General features: G+C 39.9%; 1 protein-coding gene across 1 annotated transcript in view; it reads left to right on the forward strand.

Moving 5' to 3' along the window:
• The window catches only part of LIMCH1 (LIM and calponin homology domains 1), a 182002-nt gene that overhangs the window by 107050 nt on the left and 51036 nt on the right, over positions 1-23916 (forward strand). The window contains exons 5-11 of the mRNA XM_040594728.1: positions 2245-2275; positions 5307-5417; positions 9967-10162; positions 14597-14846; positions 15516-15788; positions 21151-21441; positions 22729-22983. Of these exons, the coding sequence (XP_040450662.1) occupies positions 2245-2275; positions 5307-5417; positions 9967-10162; positions 14597-14846; positions 15516-15788; positions 21151-21441; positions 22729-22983 (1407 nt within the window). The remainder of the gene's footprint in view (positions 1-2244; positions 2276-5306; positions 5418-9966; positions 10163-14596; positions 14847-15515; positions 15789-21150; positions 21442-22728; positions 22984-23916) is intronic.

Genomic DNA, 23916 nt, shown 5'->3' on the forward strand with positions numbered 1-23916 from the left:
CTGTTGTGTAATATTAAAAAAAAATGTTGCTCTCCAGACAAGCAAATACTGATGAGTTGATTGAATGGCCTTGTTTCTTTTGGCCAAAAGGATGTGGCCAAAAAGATCTCTGATGAATTCCTGGTCAGACATACTCATTTTAGAAAAGTATGTGGAAACACTTTACTAAATTTCAGCAGCATTCTATTCTTTTTCCCTTCTGGCAGTGGGAGCTGGGCAAGTTTTCATGCTATTCAAGCACTGTCTGGGAAAATTCAAAGATTCTGAAAATCGAATTGGCCACTTTCCTTGTTTTAAGGAATGGTCTCCCACTTTTTGCTCTTTTACAAGTTTCTGGCTCTAATATGAGGTTCTTCTCACCTGTGAGGGGGGGCTATGTAAAGCCTTTTTTCTAAATCTGGTAATATTGCAACGAGAGAGGTTCTTCAAGACGTCCTGTAAAAATCATGACAATGAGTGGCTGGGGAGAGTCACAAAACAATCCCTAATCTCCATATGAAACAAGGAAGAAGGGGTCTTTCTGATAAGAAGCTTGATCTTTTGGGGTTGAGGATGATGGAGTACCTCAGAGGAGGCAGGCTGGGAGGCTGGGACTGGCATGGAGCTCCAGGGAGAGCTGTCCAGCACGTAAGCAAGTTAAACCAGGAGTAATAAACTCTGTGGATCTGGCTTGGCCCTCTGCTGAATATGATGCTAGATAGACGTGAAGTGTCTCACTGGCATGGATTATTTTTTTCCCCATCAACTCTTCAGAGAAAGCAGCTGTGGAGATGAGCCAAATGTTTTCCTAGCACTGTCCAAGTTCACGCTGAGTAACTGAGTTGAGGTGTACAAGCCAAGTCCATGACTGTTGTAGAGAAATATTTTCAAGACTGTCTTCTGCTAGCTAGTTCCCAAAGCATGAAGGTGATTTTTTTTTCCCTCTTTGAAGACTTTTGGGTTATTTTTTAAACTGGTAGAAATGGTATTTGTTCTGTGGTAAAGGATGAATATGACATTATTGCGCATGATTAAGATAATGACATTTTAAACAATTTTTTTTCATATAGATGTTGATTGAGGTATACATTAGATCTATTTTTTTTGGATCATTCAGCTTATAAAAGTTATGAGCTAATGCTGTAAAGAATTTCTTCCTGACTTGTTAAACAAGACTCTTTTCCACTGCTATTTTATTAAGGAAAAAAATAGGACTTTTGTTTTTCTAAGTATGTGGTATTGGTGGATAAAATTTTGGCTTAAAAAAGATGTTATCAAAAATGCTTTGTTTTAGCATTGCCTATATTCAGGCTTTTGTTGTTCTCACAGATGTAAGTACATTTATTTTGAGTTTTGCTAGGTAAACTTTAATGCTGGAGTGAATTTACTGTTATAGTAGAAGGCAATTCCATTATAAATAATCAAGAGATGATCATTACTGAATCTGAAGTAGTCTTGATTATTTTTCAGCACCTAAATGTGATCTGCATTTCCTCCATTCTTCAATGATTTCTTTGCTGAATTTTGAAATGTTGTTTGCATAAACTTTGTGCATTGTTGTTTGTAACATAAAATTTCCCCATTTTGATGTACGGTGAAAAAATAAATTGAGAAGGACACCAATGTGCAGTCTGAGTGCTTAAGTGTACATTAAAAAAAAAAAACAACATTTCCCACAGCAGGTTCTGTTGTAAGTGGCAGGATCTTTGTTGCTTCCCTCATCTACTTTCTTCTTTGTGATGCTTGTTTCCACAGAAGTGTCTGCTCTATTTCATTAATGTTTGGTGATGAGTCCCTCAGTCTCCTATGCATGTTCAGTTGCTTCCAGAATCTGTATGGGTTGCACAATTTATCACAGAGAAGAATCTGACTGTTGGATTACTGCAGAACACATTCTAGCAGTGGAGAATTTTGTCTTCTTTTTTGAAGAAATCAGCAACTCTGTTTAAAGGAAATATTTTTGGCGCTGTCCTACTTTACTGTGGGACCATTATAAACACATTTTCTTTTTGTACTTCCAGAATTCTAATTTAATGATTGAAGTAATGGTGACAAAATACTCCCATGTTATGAATAAATTAATGTGTGAACTAGATCTTCTTAGCTTTCATGTGTTTCCAGCCAGCAGAAGCATTCTGCAGGCTTTTGTTAGGGAAAATGTGATCTGTTGCATACATGCTCTTGGAAAGTGTGTCTGATATCTGATTATTTTTTTTCTCTCTTTTTTTTTTTTTTGTGTGTGTGTGTGTATGTGTGTGCAACCAGGAACACTGACTGTAGTAGGAAGCTGAAAAACGTAAGTACATCACTTGGAGTATTTTTTTTCCCTCTGGTTAATCCTATATTTAGCCTGGGCAAGAATTGTGTCAGTAAAAACAGCACAGATGAGTATTGGTTAAAAGTTCTGAATACAAACCTAACCAAGTTCTACTGGAAATTAGGTAGAGCTGCTGTGGCAAAGCAGCCTTAGAATAGAAATAAAATGGAGAATATTTGTCTCTTCTTAGGTAAGGGATGAATAATGTGATCTCTGTGCTGTTGATCATGGTTTTCACTGGGAATGGTCTGAGTCGCCCACGAAGCTATGCTTTTTAGCCTTTCATGAATATATAGGCATAAAATCTATTTGCACAGAGCATTTAAAATGAAGCAAAATGATCATTACATCTGGATGCAAGTCTTTACTTTTAGATTTGCTAGCTTTCTTGTTCTTCCAAATTGTGTTTCATCAGAAAGGCTAGTTCCATTTAACTTCAATTTATTGTTAATTTAAACTAATGGTAATGGATCCTATAATTGTTAAGCGGAAAAGAAAATCGCTAAACTTTGCTGGTCTCAGAGTTGGTTATTCTTCCAAAGCCTAGCAAGCTGTCTGTCCTTAGCTGTATGCTGCTGTAAATTCAATTTTGTACTTGGCTCACATCCCTATAAGCTGCTAGGAAATGCCAAGACCTTCTCCTAATAACTTTGCAAGCCAGTACTCATGACTGCAGGTAAAAAATATTAAAAAAAAAACCAAAACCACTGACACCCCCCCCCCCCAAAAAAAAAAAATAAATTACTTCATCCTATCTTTCCCCTCATCATTAGAGTAGTATCTTCTGTATCCAGCACAGAAAGTTGGAGAGGAGGAGTTCAGCTTTAGCATTTTAGGACTCTTGTGGGCACTAGCTAAATATGTTTGTACAGATTTATTGTTTTAAAGGTAAAGGTTCAAAAGTATCCTCCACAAAGTGCTTGTAGGCAATACATGCTTTCCAGGTGCATGATCCTGCAACCTCAGCTGGCAGCCAGTCCAAATTGCTTGCAAACGTAACATTATTTGGAAAACAGTAAAAAAAAAAAAAGGGATAAAGAAAGGAAGAAGCGAGAAAGTGGTCAAATGCTAGCAGAAATAAATAAAAATACCACAACCTTCATCAGAGCACTGAATGGCAAAATGAATTCGATAGTTTCCTGGTTGCTAGGAATACTGTATTTGCAAGTGTTTTCACTTAACTTGAGAACATGTATTGTAAGAATTTTTTACATAAATTTGTTGAGTAGTGCTGGTTGAAGGAAAACAGCTCAGATAAAGGTTGTTTCAAGGCAAAAAAAAAAAACCAACTATTGGCAAAAATACCTCCTTTCCCTCAGCACAGTAGTATCAGTTTGGATGTAATTTTAAAAACAAGGGGGAAATTTCTGAACTTTATTAAAAATGTTATTCAGTTATTTCATGGCATGTATGTTATTTGTAAACTAAAGGGAAATATAAACTATTTATATATAAAATATATTTTACATGATGCACCACAGTTGTTTTTAAGCAGGGGATCTGTATGAGATGCTGTATCCTTTTCTGGCAGCTGGAGTGCTGTGTGTGGTTTTAGGCATCACACTTAAATGAAAAATGGGGATATTAGAGCAAGTTGATGAGAAAAGGCTAATCAAAAGTCTAGCCTATGTGACTGAGAAGAAAGCACTGAAGGAATGTGGCTGCGTATTTCAGGGAACAAAAGTCTGACAGATGTCTGTCCCCAATGTCCTCTTGGGACTTCTCCTTGTCCTATTTCTTTAGTTCATAATAGGGTATGAATTATATGGCCCTGTCCCATCAAAACGTAAAATACTATATTTCAGTTTATTTAACTTTTTTTGAGACAGTTAATGGCAACTATTATTTATTATTGCTTGCACATCTCTCCCACATCAAAATATTCCCTGTTTGTTCTGCAATTAAATACTTCGCAATGTCATGGAATATGCCTACATAATGAACATTAAATGAGAAAAAGCTGTAATTTCTAGATGATGGTTTGGCATTTTCAAGCAGTTCAAAACAGTGAACTGAATTGCCTTTGATGATCAGTTTCCAGTCCAAATTGCTGCTGCACAGGTACCATTAAAGACATTGCTTTAAGTGGAGACATATGTGGTGCAGAGAAGGACTGTTTGCTTCCATTGCATGTTATAAAGATCAGCGGTTTTGGAGGTGTTGGATTTGACCATCCTGAGCATGTTAATTTCTCCTTTCCTAAAACAAGTGCAACGCCAGAAGTGTCAGATCAGATTTCTTTGCTAACTAAAGGAGTGAGAGGGTATGTAAACATTTGCAAGAGCAATTCTTGGCTCTTTTTCCACACTAGTTTTGAAGTGATTTATGAGTTATTGGAGAGACATCAAGTCAGAACTTGAATGAAACCACTAAGTCTTTCTTCTTTAGTCTGATAGAAACAACCAGATGCTCATGGCTTTTGATTAATCTTGAGCTAAGCATTTCTTAAGCTAGCAGAAGCCTTGGAAGTAGATGTTCCCGTGTCATCTGGTTAATTACATTAAGATGATTAAAAATGGTACTACCTTTTCTGTCCTTGAAATAGGCAGGCACACATTTCAGATGTTTTATTTATTCCATTAGTCTTAATGGTTTTAATTAATGACCACTAGTATTCGTACTCTTCAGGGACTTGTTTCCTCTTGGATTTACAAACATTTATTTATAAATAAGTGTGTCTTCTAGGCAGTTTCAAATATTTTGCGTAGAGTTTTTCTTCAGATTTATTTTTGCTGTTTATTTTCAAGACAGACGTGACAGTTTCATTTTTTCCTAAAACTATGAGGAAGATAATTTGTTAAGTTATATATTCTGTAGGACTGTTTAAATTTGCATAGTCACCTGATGTATTGGTATTTAACTACTGACAGACACTTCTCTTTCAATTCTGATTTATAACGAAATCTTGTGCTGCTGTGCAGTTTTGAATAAATGAAAGAAGTTGAAGGGAAGTAAATTTAGCTAAGTGACTGTATAGATGGCTTCACTTAATTCTTATTAAATTCTGCAGGTATTAGTCACCATATATTGGCTAGGGAAAGCTGCAAACAGCTGCACGTCATATAGTGGATCAACCCTGAACCTGAAGGAGTTTGAAGGTTTGCTGGCACAAATGAGAAAGGTATCTTTTTGTTATGTTTTGGGAATGGAAATTTAATTCTAATTATTACTCCCATAAATCACCTGTTTGTTGCTAAATATGAGAGAAGTGGCGGGCTAGAGTACAAATTACTTAGTAGACCCCTACCTCCTTCAAAAATGTTTCTGACTCTACCAAACCATGAACACAGCTTTCTTTGGCAGCCAGCTTTGTGGTGGTATCAGTGATGCAGCATGTGATGTCAAACGGGGCTTTATAATTGTCATGTGGCTCTGTCATCTTCATTTCCATATGTTTTGGATTTAATTATTTTCATTTATGACACAGAGTCTCAGCTAGAAGAGCTGAGACTCAAAAGTAAGGTGACAGGACTCTCAGGAGCAGAGATTTTTCTTCTTTAAAACATTCAGTCTCCCGGGCAGCCCTTTTTTTTTTTTTTTTTTTTTGAAGTTGCAACATAAGCCATCAAACCAAAGTATCTAAATGAAGCTGAAGGGTAGAAGGAAGTTACGTTTCACCAAGGGCACAGTTACCACGATTCTGTGTTTTGCCAAGCTCTGAATTCTGGCTGAAATCATATTTGGTGTTTTACAATGAGCTTTCTGTTGGAAAGGAGAAGTTGTGATTGCTTAGAGTGCTTTGGGAACTCTTAGTTGAGCGCTCCAGTGCCCCAAACCTTGACATGAGACACTTCACCTCAGCAGTGGTTGGCGTGGGTATCCAAGTATGCGTTTACTGAGGATGGAAGGGGCAAGGGACAGGCATGTCAGAAGATGGCAGCACCCAGTGCTAGCATTGCACATGTTGGACATACTGCTCATGAAAGGCCATGCAGATATGTTCTCCAGCCTACAGAAAGCTTCATGCCTGCTGCTCCCTCCCCATCTCACGTAACAGCCAAGTCACCACAGGCAGTAGGGTTTGGGGACCATGGGAGACTCCTTGCTCATACTCTCCTTGAGCTCTGCTACTGCATGTGCACCAGCTGCAGCTCTTCATTGTGGGATCTCAGAAGGCCAGCACCAGATTGCCACTGGAGAGGAAGAAATACTTGGCTGTCTGACAGCAGTTTCTACACCCTAGTGTGACCAGTGTGCCTTAAACTGGGCAGGTAAGATCCCTGTTTGAGAGCCCAGATCCTGTGAACAAGCAGGTGGAAATGGAGAGGAGAAGAGAACACCCTGCTTCTCTGTAGAGCTTTATTTTGGTCTTCATTTGAAATGGTCTGCACTAATCATTTGGGACTTCATCACTCATGAGTGATAGGACTGAGCCTAGGCAATAAAGAAATGAAGTTAATACTTGAGTTGTTTCCAAATAGAAGATGTGGGGAAGGTCCCCCGCTCCAAAGAGTCTGTAAGGTGAAACAGAGATGGACAAGGGAGCTAGCCCAGAAAAATTGCCAAAGTGCAGGTTGTTCTGACATTAGTGCTGCATGGTATCATGGTTTGGTTTTTAATGTTTAATCTCACAGCATGAAGCTCCTCTTTTTCCAGGTGGTGCTTGCCCGCGAAACTAGTCATCAGAGCATTTTGGAGGTCCTATCTTGAGCGCTTTTGAGGGATGAAGTAGGCTGGGGCGGAAAGGCAGTGTTCTCCAGGAGCTGATGGTAATGGAGCACCTGGCTGGGCATTGCAGAGCGCTGCATGCAGGTCAAGGACAAAAGCAAGCGTCTGAGACTTGATTTGTTGCAGATGTTGGAGCTGGGAGCAGAGTAGAGATCTCATAAAAGCTGAACGCTATATATTCCTTTAATGTAAAAACAGAGCACTTTGCAGTCCTGAAAAGTCTTGTTTAGGTGATGCTGTTACAAGGGACGTTGGTGACGTACTTTAAGATCACGTCCCTACTCCTGTACCCCTGCAGTATTTCCCACTGGCAATTGTGGGCTTGTCTGTTACTGCATTTGAAGAGGATTTGGTTGTAAAATAGAACATGTTAATCATGCTGTGCAATGCTCTGATGTTCTTTATAGCTGAGCTCGAGTGATGAAAAGACACTTTATCATATTCTCTACTGGCAGTTTTTCCACAGAATTTAATAATTAAATTGACAATAAATTCAGTCTGGTTTAGTTTTTCTGTTACAAATCCTCTCTGTCTTCCTTTTTTAATAAGCAAATCAAAAGGCACCTTGGATGTAACTTTTCTCGGACTCATCTTTTTATGCTTCTCATACTGAAAGGGATATAATTTCTAATTTTTCATAATTCATGCTACTCTGTTTTTAATTTCATTAATTATTTAGTTACGCATTCTTCTTTACTTTTAAACTGGAAATTCCCAATGACAAAACTTCCATGGCTTTTTGATTATATGCAGTGGGTGGAACTTCCTGGAGAAATACATCTTACATTTGGCAATCACACTCTTACTACACTCGGTGACATACTGTGTTTTTAATTAGATGATATGAAAGACTAATGCGCTATTGTCTGTCATGTTATGGTGTTATCAGTCTCACAGATAACCACTTTCCCATTGATAACATTTGGGAGATGACGTTTGTTGAAGGCAGGACAAGTACCCCTCTGTGAGACAGCGCAGGGCTGGGAGAGTAGCTTTGCCAAGGGGAACGCTGTAAAGAACTTGTTTACAGAGGTCTAGGATCCCATCCTGGTGCGTGCCTCCTAACTCCTGGTGAGCAGCATGCAAAATTAACATCAACAGGCCTCTGAAAGTAGGGTCTGCAGAACTCATTAGTTCACAATTGGACTGTTTTCAAACTCTGGGAGATAGTGAATGCGGGATGGGGCGCTTTGCCTGAGTTTAAGTCCCTGTAGTTGCTGAGCAGTTCAGTGTCATTCAAACACAGTAATTTAGGAAAATGGAGGTGTGCCTGAGGATTGAGAATAGCTGATTGGTATGAAGGGATGAGAGGATTAGGGAATTTGGATTTTTAAAAAGATTTTTGGATCATGTCACAAACGGGATTTTGATAGGATTTTTAGATTTGTTCTTGGATGTGTGTAACTCATGCGGTTTTCAGGGAGACAGATCTCTGTTGTCTAATGTTTCTATCAGTGTTTTAGTTCACTAAGCAGGATTGGGGAAGGAAATTACATAGGATTCACTTACAACTTTGTTAGATGTGTTTTGTTTTTAGAAAATGCTTCCACTTCAATTTGCAGTGAGGTTACTTAATGACATTACCACAGTTTAGCTTGGCCTTAGGCGACCTTTGCCGCTGCCCTTAATGTGGTATTTTGGCAGAGTAATAGTGAGTGGCACTAATTAAAACTTCTTCCTGAAAAGTCTACAGGACGATGGGTCTGATCTCTGTTGGCTTTGAGCCTCCCTCTTCTCCAGCACAGAGGCTTTGCTGCGTTACTGCAGGGCTCTCCTCCCTCTATCACTTCTCTAGCGAACCCGCTTTCTTGTGCATACGGTGTTGTTCTTGATTGATCTTCTCATTGGCAGTATTAGTAACGGGTAAAACCTTAGCAGTCAGGGACAGTGGGAGCTGTGTTCAACACAGCCGTTGAGCTGTTGTGCTCCAGCTAGTGGTAAGCAGGGGGTGCTTCTTAATTAGAAATTAATATTCAAATGCTTCTGGGGAAAAAAAAGAAAGGAAAAAAAAATCACATTCCAGCCTCTTGGGTCGCAAAATGTCAGTCTGATAATGGCACTCACATTTCTGACTTTACTTACTGTCGGTGGAGAAAAAAACAGATTTATCTTTAAATAAACGTAGTTATTTGTGTTTTTTCTCAGCCTGTACAATTGTAATTAATGTTAAGACACTCTCTAAAACAAGGGATTTATTATAATGCAAGGGTGAGGATGGCTTCTATTGACCTTTTCCTCTGCTGGAGTTTCAGTGTTTTAGTATGTGCTGCTTGCACTGGAAAGAATTTATAATCACAGGGCTGTCAAAGACAACCATTGTTCTCCCTGCTCTGAACATGTGGGTCAGCTACAAGTGCTTTCATATCCCCCAGAGCCAGGAGCTGGCAAAGAGTAAAGAGCACAACTGAATTCTTCTGAGGCATCAGGAAAAGCATTTTGCATATTTTTCATTGCTGATTGCTTCAGAAAGACATCCCTCTTTCATAACAGGAATTTCTCTTCAAGGTAGAGGGAGGCTGGGGCACACTGCTTCATTATTTTGCCGAGCTGAAGCAGCAACAACAAATGCTGTCTGCTGGTATCCTGGCCAGATACAATAGATGGGCAAGAGGAGGGGGGGGGGGTGTCTTTTGGAAAGCAGCAGACTTAAACCTGATGCAGGCACAATGTTAAAATTCTAGTGCCTTTGCCTGTGCTATGGACTATGGACAACAAGTCAAGTTTCAGGTTACTTTCAGTTTTGATCGGTTTATTGCTTGCCTGTTGCAACTTTTTCTGTTTATCGTAGTAATGGATTGAGCGGGGTTTCCTCTTAATCATTATAAAATTGGGGTTTATTGCAAGCTTGCACTTTTCTTTTGAAGGAGAGAAGCAAGGAAACCCTTTTTCGGGGAGGAGATTTTTAGCATTTGGGAAGACGTGTTGTTGTTTGATGTGTAGCAGATCTCACGGGTATGCCAGTGGCTTCTTTACGAAGAGGTACCTGCTGTACTTCTGTGTAGGAAACGGAGGATATTGAGAGCCCAAAGCGCAGCATTCGTGACAGCGGCTATATAGACTGCTGGGACTCTGAACGCAGCGATTCCCTCTCCCCACCTCGCCACGGCAGAGATGATTCCTTTGACAGTCTGGACTCCTTTGGCTCCCGCTCGCAGCAGACACCATCTCCAGATGTAGTTCTCAGAGGGAGCAGTGATGGTAAGTACTGGTCACAGTGCAGCACATGTAGAATGTTGTGACGCATAAGTAACGTTGCTGGAGCAAATGTCCATTCGGAGACTGGACACAGCCTCTGAATCATGCTAATCCAGTGGGAGAACTTCTCTGTGAATGCTGATTTGTGCTCCCTGAGGTTTAGATGACTTTGCCAACAACTTACTTGAAGTCTGTTGCAGTTAGCTTAGCGCAGCATTGGAAAATGAGTTACATCGTTGCCATGTAATTTTATGATGGGAAGGGTGCTTTTCTGGGTTCTAGTGTATGAGGATGTTATGCAGACTCATTTTAACTTAGAAACTAGGATGGAGCAAGAAATAAAAGTGCAGGAACAAGGGAAATACTGAAGTGAATAAAATGTTTGCCTAAGTAAACTTTGGGCAGATAGATCACAGAAATATCTTGGAAATGTCTGATACCTGACAGTGTTTGAAGTCTTATGTACAATATTTTGCCAAATGTCATATCTGTTTTCATGGTATTTAGAAAATTGGGTAAATTAATAGCTCCGGGCATCAAAGCTGTGCCCGTCTTTGTACAGCTTTATGTGAGGACATGCAGCGCTAGGTTTACAGAAGGGGTGCTGCTTCTCTGCCTTTCTTACCCGATTCCCAGAGGCTTCCAGGGGCTTGTAGGCACAGCATGCTGTCTGAGGAGCTAGATGTGGAGGGTGGAGGTGTGGAGCATGCAGTTAGGTTACCTGTTGTGAGCAGGATTCTGGTTCAGAACAAAGGGATGCTTGATTGAGGCTCCCACTGTGTGGTTACATTCCTGATGAATGGATGAATCAGTCAGACTTCATCATCAGATGAAGTTATGTTCCACACATGAATCAGTTCTCCTTAGTAATGTTACTTATTTAATAAAAAAAGGAAGGGCAGAAAGACTTCTTGGTAGGAACCAGATGTTCATACTGCTTTTGGCAGTGTGAAAGAAACTGGTGATAATCACAACCGGACACATGAGAGATTTCCTGAGGTGATGGGGAACTCCTTAAAACTGAGAAGCTGGCAGGGAGAGCTGGTATTACAGCTGAATTGTGAAAAAGCTGTGGGGAAAGCAGGGCTAAAATCTGCTCTGCTGTTTTGAGTGGCCTGTGGTACTGGGGCTGTTGCTCTTTGACCATCCAGAACCAGTTACTGGGACTGATTCCCTGAAACAGCCTCATATCCCCTCAGACACTGAACAGAGCACAGTCTCCACATTACAAAACATTTTTCTGCCTTCCCAAGTGAGACAAAAGTGTGGTGCTGGCAAATAGGAACACCTCACATGTCTTAATCAAGCAGTATTGCTCCATCCTGAGTACTCAAGGAGAGTCCAAGTGTTCCTGCCTACTTGGAGCTGGTTACATATAACCTGTAGTGGCTTCCTATCAACTTCTGCTGTATCAGCAGGTTTTTGTAAGGTTTTGTGGTTCGTTGTTTGCCACAGCTAAGACATACTGTCGTGTCACATTCTCGAGTCCATAACAAACACAAAATAAGATGCAAAAATACAAAGCCTGTTCTTAAAAAATTAGTCTTAGCCATATATCCAGACTCGGGGTGCATGCAGATGCTGTGTGCACACATATGACTTGTCCAGCCAGCCCTGTCTAATACATCCCATTTTCCCTGTTTTCTGCTGCCATAATTTCACAGCTGCCTGCTCCAAGAGTTGCAGGTGAGGTGTAGCTTGGCTGACCTCTTTTCTGTCAAACCTATTCCTGTGGCCCCAGCAGTGTTTTCTCTCAGCTGTGTGTAGTTTTTGATAGAAATAATGTATATGCAAAGCTGGATGGAGGAAAAGGTTCTGCTTACATTCTCTCTCTCCATTCAGATAGGAGCTTTATAAACCAAATAATACAATACCGAAATAAAACTATGATTGCTTCCACACCTAGAAAAAGAAAAAAATGAATATACATGATTTAAGTGATCCCAAGGTGACGGTTAGTTTAGGGGGAAGCAGTAAGTAATACTGTCTTCACAAATGCCATCTGTGATTAGCCCCACTGTTAGGAGCTGGTCTGGTGTCCTGTGAGGACCCTGGCCCTTGGCAAAAAAACAAACAGAACCAGTGGCAGAGCAGAACAGTTTGTTTAAAACACAGTAGAATTGCAGACTGACCTGCCTGTAGAGTTGCTAATGTGCTCAGGAATTAATAACATCCTCTGCTTGGCCAACAGTTGTGCATGTATCTTTGTTTGAAGGATCTGTGCATGTCTGTGGTGCATAACTGCTGTTACGGGTTGTGGAAACTAGCTGCTGCTTCTTCTACTTGGAAATGCAGAATAACTAAGTTAAACTTATAAACCTAGAGCACAGCTGCATCTTCCATTCAGTGCTTTGGCTTCAAGTGCTTTTTTTTGCATATCTGAGCTGAAAATAATTTCACAAGCAAAATATGAATAATTAAAGAAGCTGTTTGTCTTTGAAGTACTCATCTTGGGGATGCTGGTAGGCACATCAGTAATGAGGGAGAGGAATCTGTCCTAATTCCTTTGCTACTGCGGTTATCTATTCCACCATTTCTGTCTGCCAGTTCAAGACTGGTTTTCATGCAGTACAAAAATAAACACCAGAACAAAGTCAAGAGCAAACAGAATAGCAAATAACAGTAAGCGATCTTCTCATTTTCTTTTAGCTACTCTGTGGCCCTGCCTAGTCTAACAATGCTACAGCTCTTCAAACCTCAACTATCCTCAGACACCTGTGATTCTGTGGTCGTGTCTCCACTTTTTGTGTAGACATAGACTCAGATTACCAATCATGGTGCCAGTTATCATATGCTCTTAACCAAAATTGTTCAAGCAAAAGATTACTGGCAAAAAGTGCTTTGTGCTAGCTCATTTCCATTATGTCTTGTCTTTTCTTACTGTTCCCTTTCACTCTTCTTTGTCTCTCTCCAAGCAAACATTGAATAGCTCAGTCTGCTGCAAAAGCTCTTTGCAAATAACATTCCTAGCATATTTAGACCTCTTTTCCTTCCCCCACTTTGAATTATACACAAGCTACTTGTGATTTTTATGACTTCATTGTTTTTAGTTGTTCATTAGGTAGCTCAGTGAATTAGCAAATAACTTACTAGTATGGTGAATTAGCAAGAGGACACAACCTGGGTGGCTTCCCCTCACCCCAAAAAGGGGAACAGCTATTGCATGTGCAAGTGTTGCAAAGGGGCTGAGGGCCAGAGACATCCAACGCTCCAAAGCTGGGAGAAGGTTTGAGTCCTGTAGGGAGAAATGGCTGAATATGCTCCATTTCAAACCAGGGCCTGTGGTAATGTTGCACTGCTGTGAGAGAACTATTTACATAGCTTCAAAAGGCTCATGATGGTACAGGGAATCTAGTGAATGTCTGTGAAGTGGCTTCAAAAATGGCTATGAGGGCAGTTCCACTGCAAATGGTCTTTAAGGTATTTGTCCTACCACTTGGGAGTTTTGTTTTCAAGCTGGAAAGGTCTCGCCTAAATTTCTGTGTTTTAAATGAGTTGTAAATATCAGAAAGCTTAGTTCATTTGAACAAAATAGCCACTCAGCTCTTTGATCTCCCGTCTTATTCTGTGTGACTCTTGATTTTTCTCTCTCACCTTATTTATTACCTTTGCCAGACTATTCTTCAGTCTTTGCTGTAATGATCTAACCTCTAAATCCTGAGATCCCTTCCTTCCCTCCTTGCACCGTTCCATCTGAGGATCAAGTCTGTCTGTTTTGCAGTGTGCTAGACTGATTGACCAGGCAGTGGGTGAGACTGGAGGGAGACCATCCAAGTCTTCTGGTTTACAGCAGCTAATGCTTATTCTCAGGTTTTGATCCAAGCTGATGCCGAGTGCATTAAAATTTCCGTTAATATGTGTTTGTAGAAACATCTAGAGATTCCTGCCATTTTGTAAACATACAGCATGTAGCCCTTTTTGCTTGAGACTGCAATGCTTATGAAAGTCTATGTTGAGGAGTCTGAATCAGGTCAAACAAATCCATGTGTTAAACTAAGAGTCATTTGAGCTTTAGTCAGGTAAGCCTCTGTAGCTGCTCAGTGTGATTGACAAGTCTGGCTTAATCTGACACAAAGTTTTTTGACGTGACCTTGGACTGAAGATGTGTTTTTTAGGGGTAGAAAATAAGGCTTGATAGAAAAAAATGTTTACTGTCTGTGTAGATACTACGGCTACTACCTTCGGTGATTAATTTTAAAAACCAAACACAGGTAAAAGTGACTTCATTTTTTGGTGCATTAGATGGTACATGCTGTGTGACCTCATTTTTTGGTGCATTTTTGGTACCATTAGATGATACATGCTAAATGTAATCTTTGGTGGTGTTTTCTCTGATTTATAATTAAAAAACAAAAAAAACCCCAAAGAAAAAAACCAAACCAAAACCAGAACTGGATGAAAGTGAAAAGAAGAGGGATTTTTTTTCTTCTTCACTAGGGAGAGGAAGTGACTCAGAAACTGACCTGCCACACAGAAAGATGCCAGATGTGAAAAAAGATGATATGTTGGCAAGGCGGACCTCACACGGTGAACCTAAATCAGCTGTGCCTTTTAACCAGTACCTCCCGAACAAGAGTAATCAGACTTTCTATGTACCTGCTCCACTTCGGAAAAAGAAAGCTGAACAAGAAGAGTACCGAAAGAGCTGGAGCACGGCAACTTCACCACTGGGAGACAGACCTTTCAGGTAAGACTGGCATGTCCAACTTCTCCCTTCCTCACTGATGATGCTTTAACACTTGCCTAATTTTCATTCTTTACATAAGGCATATGAAGCTGTAATAAAACTCTTGCTGAGATGGTACTGATAAATTGTTTGTAGCAATTGGCAAAGGTGGTAGAAAAGCCATGGGTGGAAAGTCATTGTTTTGATGTCATTGTTTACTGTATAATGGAATGTATAGCTTGTGTTTGGCAAAGTGTTGGTTAGTATTATTACCATGGATGTTGACTCGAATACAAGGCTGGACAAAAATGTTCTTGATGATCTGTCTCAGTTCTCAAGACAGTTACTCACTGAGAAATTATACTTACAAGGTACGTTTTATGTATTCAATCAATATAGGTAATATTTTTGCTGTGTTTTTTTCAAAATAAATTTATTTCTGTGTTGTATTCTATACACCAGTACAGTTTATATAGCTGTGACTATGTGTTTCTGCATGGGTTTGGCAACTGATATTTCACTTTTGATTTGGCCTAAGCAGCACCTTCCATTAAAGAGCATAATTATCTTCCTGGATCATTCATCAGAATATAATTTGGCGTCTTTATTATCGACAAAATGTGCTTATAATAAATAAGTGTATATGTTTCAGGCACAACATACATTAAACTACCTTGTATAATTCAATAGCAAACCCCACCCTGAAACCATAGAAGAAGAACAGAATGAAACATCAGAACTGTGTGAACAGGAGAAAGTGGGCTCCACGGCTCCTGAGGCAAGCTCCCTTAAAAATCCAGTATGTTTGAATCAAAATGAAGGAAGCTCCATAGAGCAGTCTCCTTCATGTAGTGCAAAAGAAACGTCGGCACCCAAGGGGAAGGATGCAGAAGAGATCAGAAAGTTAAGAAGACTCAAACAAGCTGGCATTAAGGTCATGTCAGCAGCCCAGCGCTATGGCAGGTTAGCCCAACGGTGTGGGAGATTGTGCACGCTTCACATTTTTAGGATTGGCTGAAGTGTGGGTTTCCTCAGTCCACTGTGATTTCACTTCTCCTAACAAAAATCCAGACTGCTAAGCACTCACAATTACTAGTGAAGGTCTTGGTCTAAAAAGGCTTGTGAGGTGGCAGCTGTGGATTGCAGAATTGTGATGCTAACTGCATTTGTGTTGAGAAATTGTATCGCCTTACAGTGTGATGTAAACAGACTCCAAGAAAACTACTACACAGGCTACTTGTCACCTTCCACCTAATGCTGTCTTGCAATTAATAAAAAATACATGTAAGTGCACACTAAAAATGCCTTGTTTAGGCAGAAGTTTTAGAAACTTACTTTCCTTGTTGCCAATGGGATGGTTTCATTTACTGAACCACACTTTTTAGTTGGCTAATATTTTTAGCTGTGTTAATACATGATGCATTTATTTTTAATGGCCGGAACTATAAAAGTACAGTGCTTGTTAACACATGTACCAGTTAAAGCATGGAGGCATACTTCAGCAATCATAATTTGACTGACTTTGGCATGGAGTATCAGTAGTTATTCACTAACTACTTGTGTTACTTGGTTTTGGATGTTGTTCAATTTGGTTATTTCCTGTTCTTTAACTCAAGAGCTGAATGATGGCTAGGCTCACTGCCCACACCTTTCTATCGTCTGATACCAGATCCTCATGAAAAATCTCTTTTTCTCATGGGGTTAGCCTGCAAAGTAGATTTTTAACCAACATTTCAGAAGACTAAACTCTTATAAATTATCAAAATGGTTTGGCTAAAGGGTAAACGTACAAATGTCCTTCTGTCCAAAACATTTTATTTAGGATTGTGGGGTGAAATCCTGACAGTGAGTAGTTTAGCAGATGCTGATCTACAGTCTGGGCTTTGAAATGTAGTAGTAAAAAGTACAGTTCTTACATGATGCAACTCGTTTATAGATACAGCAAAGCTTGTCTGTGGCCATAGACAGATGTGCCGTATGCAGATAAAACAGTCACAGTACATATGCTGTCATATGTCCTCTTCTCAGGTTCACTTCAGTGTTGTCACACTGTAATGAACCAGTGTGTGAGTGTGATTGAGGAATACTACTTTAATAAAGCCAGATACTAATGAAGAGGAACTATCTGTCATAAATTAATCCTTCAGGCTCAGTTAGTGTGCTAGTCAATCTGGAATCCATAAACTGGTAGGACACTAGCGGAGTCCAGGGCTGTAGTATTAATGATGATGATGTAGTAGCATCTAGTAATAGCTTGTGTTTATCAGTGCAGTGCAGCGCACAACAAATAGCACTGTTTGCATTTGGAGGATGCTCACCACACTGTGAGTCCCTTTTCCAACCCTGTGCTTGATCTACTGGCTTGGTGTCTGTGGAAGAAGCACATGTGACCAAATGTGTGGTTCTTCGGCAGGAAATTGGGTCTCCTCTTTCCTTGGACAATCTGTTGTCCTGACAGGGCTGAAAGAGAAGGGAGGAGAAATAAAAAGCCATTTTCCTTCCTTGCTCTCAGTGGAAGTGACTCGTGGAATTCGGCAGCTGGAGGAAGGAGGAGCTGCTGGTTTTCTGCCCCAGCTGAGGGTCAAAGAACAGAGCTTTGTAGCCCAAGCTTCACCATAGCAAAATGGGAGCCTGGACTCGAGGACTGTAGGAAGAGACAGCAGAAAAGGCATTGGGGTCAGAGGTCTGTAAGGAAAATTATTTGTATGTGGAAGTGGAAGAATTTAGCAGTGGCACTTTAGGATACAGGGCAGCTTTTAATCATCTTTCTTAATGTCTCATGATCATTCCCTATTCTTTGAACCTCTGATTTTTCTCTCACTTCTTGGCATCAAATTCCAATTTACAGTCACTAATGGCACTGAACAATTCTCAATCCCTCTTGTTTCTGTACTCTGATTTTTTTTTTCCTTCACCCCTCTTATTCCCTCATCTTTCTATAATGCCAGCCTCTCCTTTTTTTTCACCTGGGGGTGTAGTTTTCTTCCAGTTCCTCTGAGTTGTTTACAGACTGTTTCCTCTCAACGTATTGACTTCTGGAGGACGCCCACTGTGACTTTGAGTTCTACAAGGCATCTAATTGTTCCTAAAGCTGAAACTCAGTAGGGGACCTTTCTGGGTCCAGCACAGGAAGGATTTGAACTTGTATGCAAATATATTTTTTGCTTTGGATCCAAGTACTTATCTCCATTGCTGTAGCATGTTGTAGGAAAAGGCTCCATTGAACTAGATGCTATACAAATGCATGCCAAAAAGCATTCCCCCTTCCAGAAGGAGTGTATTTATTGTCTCTTTATAGCATGTTGTTTTGTTGATGTGTGATCCTCTTTGCTTGTCTGCATCTGTTTCTTATTTACACTATTGTATCTGAAAGGTAAGGATCAGGTGCATGGAGACTCCCTAAAAAGAGGAGAATGAAGTGTGGATGTAAGGGGGAATTTTGAGCAAACATTTTTGGCATGTTCATTGCAAAAGGGACACGGATTCTTGACAGTGCATAAGCATGCAAAACCCTTTTGTTGCGTGAAATGCAATGTAAGGATCCACAAGCCTGTTTGAGACCCTGCTTCAGGGAGTGCAGAGGCCCACAGTCTGACACTTTGGAAGCACCTGCCATACCATCATAGACCCAGGTGGTGTTTCACAAGGGCTGGGGCTGGGCACGCAAGAGCAATTTGCAGATCTGCTGGGAAATTGGTCCGTTGCAAGTTTCAAATCTGTAGTCTTCATTCTCTCTATGGTAAACTGTCCTTTAAAAGCACTTTTCAGGCCATCGCAAACTGATTCAGGAGACCCCAAAATGTCACAGCTGATCTCTGATTCCGTTAAAAACAGAATGCAAATGAATGGAAAATATTAACCTGTAAACTGGTTGCTGAAGTCTAGTTACATACTAAAAGCTGTAAGTTCTTCAGTAATTCATTACAGTGACTCATAGTTGCTCATAGTCGTTTGAAAATTATAACTCTATATTTCCAAAGTTGCCAAAATCACCCTTCTCAGAAATGCCATGTTTGATACTCTCAAGCTTCAATAGCATTGGTGGACATTAGACTGAAAAATCCAGCAGTTTTTACTGAATAATCACTTGTTTATACATAGCTTTTAAAAACTAAAACCATAAACCAATGTGCCCAACCTAACCAGCTGAATAAATACTCATCTTATTGATTTTAATTTAAGAAGTAAATATAAACAAGATTTAATGGAGTATTATGTGATTTTATTCATGCTCTTTATGTCCAATGTTCTGAAAATTGCTTCCAAATTAATTGATTTCAGAAAAGGATAATGGTACTGGTTAAAAAATCTGATTAAAAAATTGAATTTAATCATATGTACCCTGGCTTACTTGGCTGAACAAGTCCCAGCATATATGACTTCTAGATAACTATTTTCCTTTGTGCCTAAAACATTAAGCATCTACGTTAGATCAATGTATTTTCTTTAAAGCTTTCATATTCTTCTGCTGGAGGAAAAAAAGATGTCTTAAGTAACTATAAATGGAAAATGAGACTCCTTCCTTGGTGGTCATCTTGTACTTACTGTATTACATATGTAAAAAGCAAATTTGATTCGGGCAAGTTATGCTTGTGCATTGACAGCCTGTGATGTAGAATTGAGCGTAGATGTAGAATGTACCTGTTCAGCAGTGAAATTTGAACCCAAAGGTGACCTTGTAAGGGTATACACAAGAGTCAACATATTTAATGTAACTAATGACTGTATTCTTTTATGGAAGAAAGAGTAGTTGAAGACTCTTCTGGAGTATCATTCTAAGTGGAAGCTAAGGTATTGTACCACTCTTGGTGATGGAGGGGGTATGCAAAGTGTACAGCAGCTCGGAGCCATCTGTTCCAGCTGTTTCTGAATCTGTTGTGAACAGAGATGCTCATGAGGGAGAGGGACAGCAGTTCACTTTGGAGCAAGCACAATTCCCCAGTGTTGTGTGCTGCCTTAAATGAAATCTTGATCCTTCAGAGAGATCTAAGAAAATTGTTGCCTTTGGCTAATTTGAGAGCATGCTCTCCACATCACTGATGGGAGGTCCTGCATGTTGCAGCATAACAAGACGAAGGCAGGCAGTTTTGTGTTGCTTCTCTGTGCTCCAAACCTGAGCCAGGCTGACCCATCAGGGATGGTTTATGGCTTCCTCATAACTTTCTCTGGCAACTTTGTTGAGCACTACTTTGAAAGGGCAGTTGGGGCTGTAAAATAAATGGTATATATATAGTGGGCTTGCAGGGCTTTCAATGTTTAAAAACCCAGCTAATTGTTACACTTTTTTTCAAAAAAATAGTAGAGAAACTTGAAGCAATGACTGAGCCGTTCAGATTTGCTTTCTTAATTTCAGTCTGTTTAATCCTTTGTGATACCCTCTTTTGCCCTTTGTGTAGCAAGGTGTGCTGTATGAAAAGGAAATGCAAGAACATTTGCAGCCTACAAAAGTACCTCACAGGACAGTCTTCTGCTTGATACCCAGCTTCCTAAAACATCAATAAATACAATTTGATTTTTAAATGGGAGAGTCACCTAGCTCTTGCCATCTGTCTTTTCAGTTTGCTTAAGAGTATTGACTGTTTACAAGTTAAAATGAGCTTAATCTTTCTGAGCAGCAGCTGTCAAGGATCTTTATTGTTGTAATCTTCAGCAACAATAAGGCTGTGTTGGTATCAGTCGCGTTTCTGACCAAGGCAGATGGCAGTGTGTTCCAGCACGTCCATGTCATTGGCATACTGGTGCTACCATTGTAACTACTGTATGTCAGCACTGGCATGGAGGGCTTGTTCTGGGGGAAAGGAAGGTTAGTTAGGGAAAGAATCAAGTGTGGATGTGTGTGCGAAGAAAAGCAGTTAAGAATATTGGGACAGGCAGCCTCAGTGATTACTCGGGCCTTTTAAAAAAGTAGAGCCATTCAGAAGAGAAAGTGCCAAATATTTGATATTTCAGGATTCAGCAATGTTGGTCAGGGATCATGTATTTGCCTCAAATCGCTTTCTTTGTATGAAGTGTTCGAGAAGTTTAATACTGCCATTTACAGTACTACATTCACTGCATCTTGTATGTTAAACTAGTTCTTACTGGTTCTTCTAGCTATAGCTAGAATAAATAAAGATCCAACATGCTGATTTTCTGTGTGAAGTCCTTGAGGATTTGTTACGTGTATGTGGTAAGTTTTACTTGTTGCAAGGCTTTGAAGAATCTAACAGCAGCCTGGAGCATATTTCATTAATTGTGCTTGTTTTATAACCTGGAGATGAGTGCTGCCACTGCCCTCTCCTCCCCTGATGCCTCAAGAGCTTTACTTAATTTTGCTCTGTGTTAGTAAAAAGCCAACATGTGAAGACAACGGAAGCACCCCAGACATCATCCTTCGCAAGGACAACCCCTTCATGACATATTATCAAGGGAAAGATTCTGGTTCAGAAGATGAAGCAGCCAGCAGAGTTCCTGATTTAGAAAAGGATGACTTTGCCACCCGGAGAGCCAGAATGAATCAACCCAAACACACAGTTCCATTTAACTCCTTTTTAATTGGACCCTATACAAGTAAAGATAAAGCTAAACTGAAAGACGTTAAAAAGCCATTGCAGATGGAACAGCAGGAACATGCAAGGTGTGCATTCATGGTCTTTTTCTTTCTATGCTAATGCTTAATTTCACATGGCTTATTGCTCTGCGGGACTAAAGCTGTCTTGGCTACAAAAAAAATTTGCAGGGTAAAATAAATACAAATGCTTTATCATGAAACGAACAAAAAACAAAAACACCCCACCATAGATTACCAACTGTAATTTTTTGTTAGTGTATCAGGACCAGGAGCTTAATTCGGGTGAGTGTAAATAACATAAAGACTAGACACTTATGTTGTCTAAGCTCATGAGACAGTTCATGAATGTGAGTAGTGGAGAATAAACTTAGAAGGTATGTTTTGCATCTCAGCTCTTTTGTTGAGCATTTCCAATGCACATTTTGAATGCATTTGTTTCACCTAATGTCCTTTTAATACCCTGCATAAAACATTGACTCAGATAACTCTTTAGTTAAGGCACTGAACACACATGCCTACTGTAATGCACCAAATGGTGTTGCACATAGTCCTAGTGTTTCTTAATACAGCATTCGTTTTAGAAACTGAGTACAGATTACAAAGTTTCAGCCTAGAAAATCTCTTCTTTCTTCAGTTCAGTGATGCAGACCTCTTAAGAAGTTGCTGAATACAAATATCTGGTAGGCACAGACCTTCTTCAGGAAACAAGTATTTTTTTTTATTTGTGCAAAGAGAAGTGATCCTAGATAAAACCACTATATACACATTACAATAGACCTTGACTGTAATAACTGATACATTCAGAAAACTTCTCTTAATACTTAGTAGCTCTTTTCAGTAATGCAAAATGCCTTTCAGTTGCTGGTAATTTGATTATAGTAACATTTTATAATTACTAGTTTGGCAGGGCATCTGAAGAGCACATAACCAAATTTTAATATTCCAATGCTATTGACATGACTCTAAGATCAAAGAAATTCTGTGGTATGTTTGTGAGCAAAACTTGAGTTCACTTTGCTAATAATATGAAAATTACGTATTTGTAACTATTTAAGAGAAAGCTTATTGCAGAAATGCATAATACAGTAATAACTTAAAGATTTTTCTTGCTTGAGCTAGGAATAGAAGTCATGCAAAGAAGTAGTCTCAATAGTGCATGAGCAGGATAGCGTAGATGGAGAGATTTCAACTTCAAATGATTCATTCCATGTTTACTTCCTAAAATTAATGTAAAACGGATCTTATAAATTCACTTTTATCTTCTTGTGCTCTGAACCTCTTCTGTTGACACTGATTTATCATTGCACCCTCAAAATATCTTTTCTTGCTGAACTGGAATGTGTGTTAAATTAGAAGAAGACAGGTGCACATGGCATCAGCAAAGCAAATAGTGACACGCAAAGAGAGCCCACTTCTGCAAACTGAGAAGGCTGAGTCAGAGGAGGAACAGCAAGTGAAAGGGCCTGATACTGAGAGAGATGATTTAGCTAAACGGAAATCTCAAAGCACCCTTCCTCAGCTACGAGAAGATGCGATTTTTGTGAATGCCTCTATAACAAAAGCAGATCTGGAGACCTGGAAGAGATTGAAACTGTCAGGGGAGCCCAGGTATGGTTTCTGCCTGTGGACAGGATTGGCACCCTGGGAAGCATGTTTAGTTTGTCACAATCCGCTGTGTGTGCTTGTGGTTTTAAACTCGAAGAATGCCTTGATGACAACCAGTCCTTACCTCTTTCAGTTTTCAGGAGTCCAGAATCTGTAAAGGGATGTATCTATCCTGAAGTGACAATGGGTCCATCATTTAGAGCACTATAGTAGTTTCATGGTTTCTTCCCTGGTGGACACTCTTAATATCATATCAGAAAGGTCCCTCTTGTCTTGTGGTTCAGTCTGCTTTGAAGCTGCTCAAAGCTGAACAGCACAAAGGTCCAGGTGGCACCACTCACTCGGTAGCACTACGCTGCTGCTAACCAACTATCTTCAGGACTTGAGGCATTATACCTTGGAGGTATTACCTGAGGAAGAGCATCTTTTTGCATCAATGTGGCTACACTGCTTTTGAGACCTGAGCTAATACATGTGTGTGGCTGTACTCCAGTGCTGAGTAAATACACCAGTACTGTTTGTTACTGCAGCAGGGGTTTCAGGAGCTTCATTGTATGGTATAAATGTGCTCTTACTGTAAACTAAACCTCCACAAAGGGAGGTGGTATAAAGCAGTTATTCTAAGCTGTTTCCCTATGGAAATGGGCTATAATATGCGCAGGTGATTTGTGACTCCAGTAGGAAAGGCTAACAACTCCTAGCCTTCCTGTTTAGGCTCCTGTCATTTTCCAATTAAAGGTTGCCATCTGTTCAGGCATTCTTCTAACAATGTGTTACTGTATGTAATTTTAGCTCTAATAGAAATCTTTTGAGGTGATTTCCTAAAATTAAAACGGTTTAGGATAAGCAAATTGCCCTTGCTAGTGCCTTTGTGCCACTCCCCCATGACAAGGCATGTGTACTGGTGCTGTGCAGTCCCACATAGCATGTGGCCCA

Source organism: Falco naumanni, chromosome 1 (genome assembly GCF_017639655.2).
Source record: "Falco naumanni isolate bFalNau1 chromosome 1, bFalNau1.pat, whole genome shotgun sequence".
Lineage (NCBI taxonomy): Eukaryota > Metazoa > Chordata > Aves > Falconiformes > Falconidae > Falco > Falco naumanni.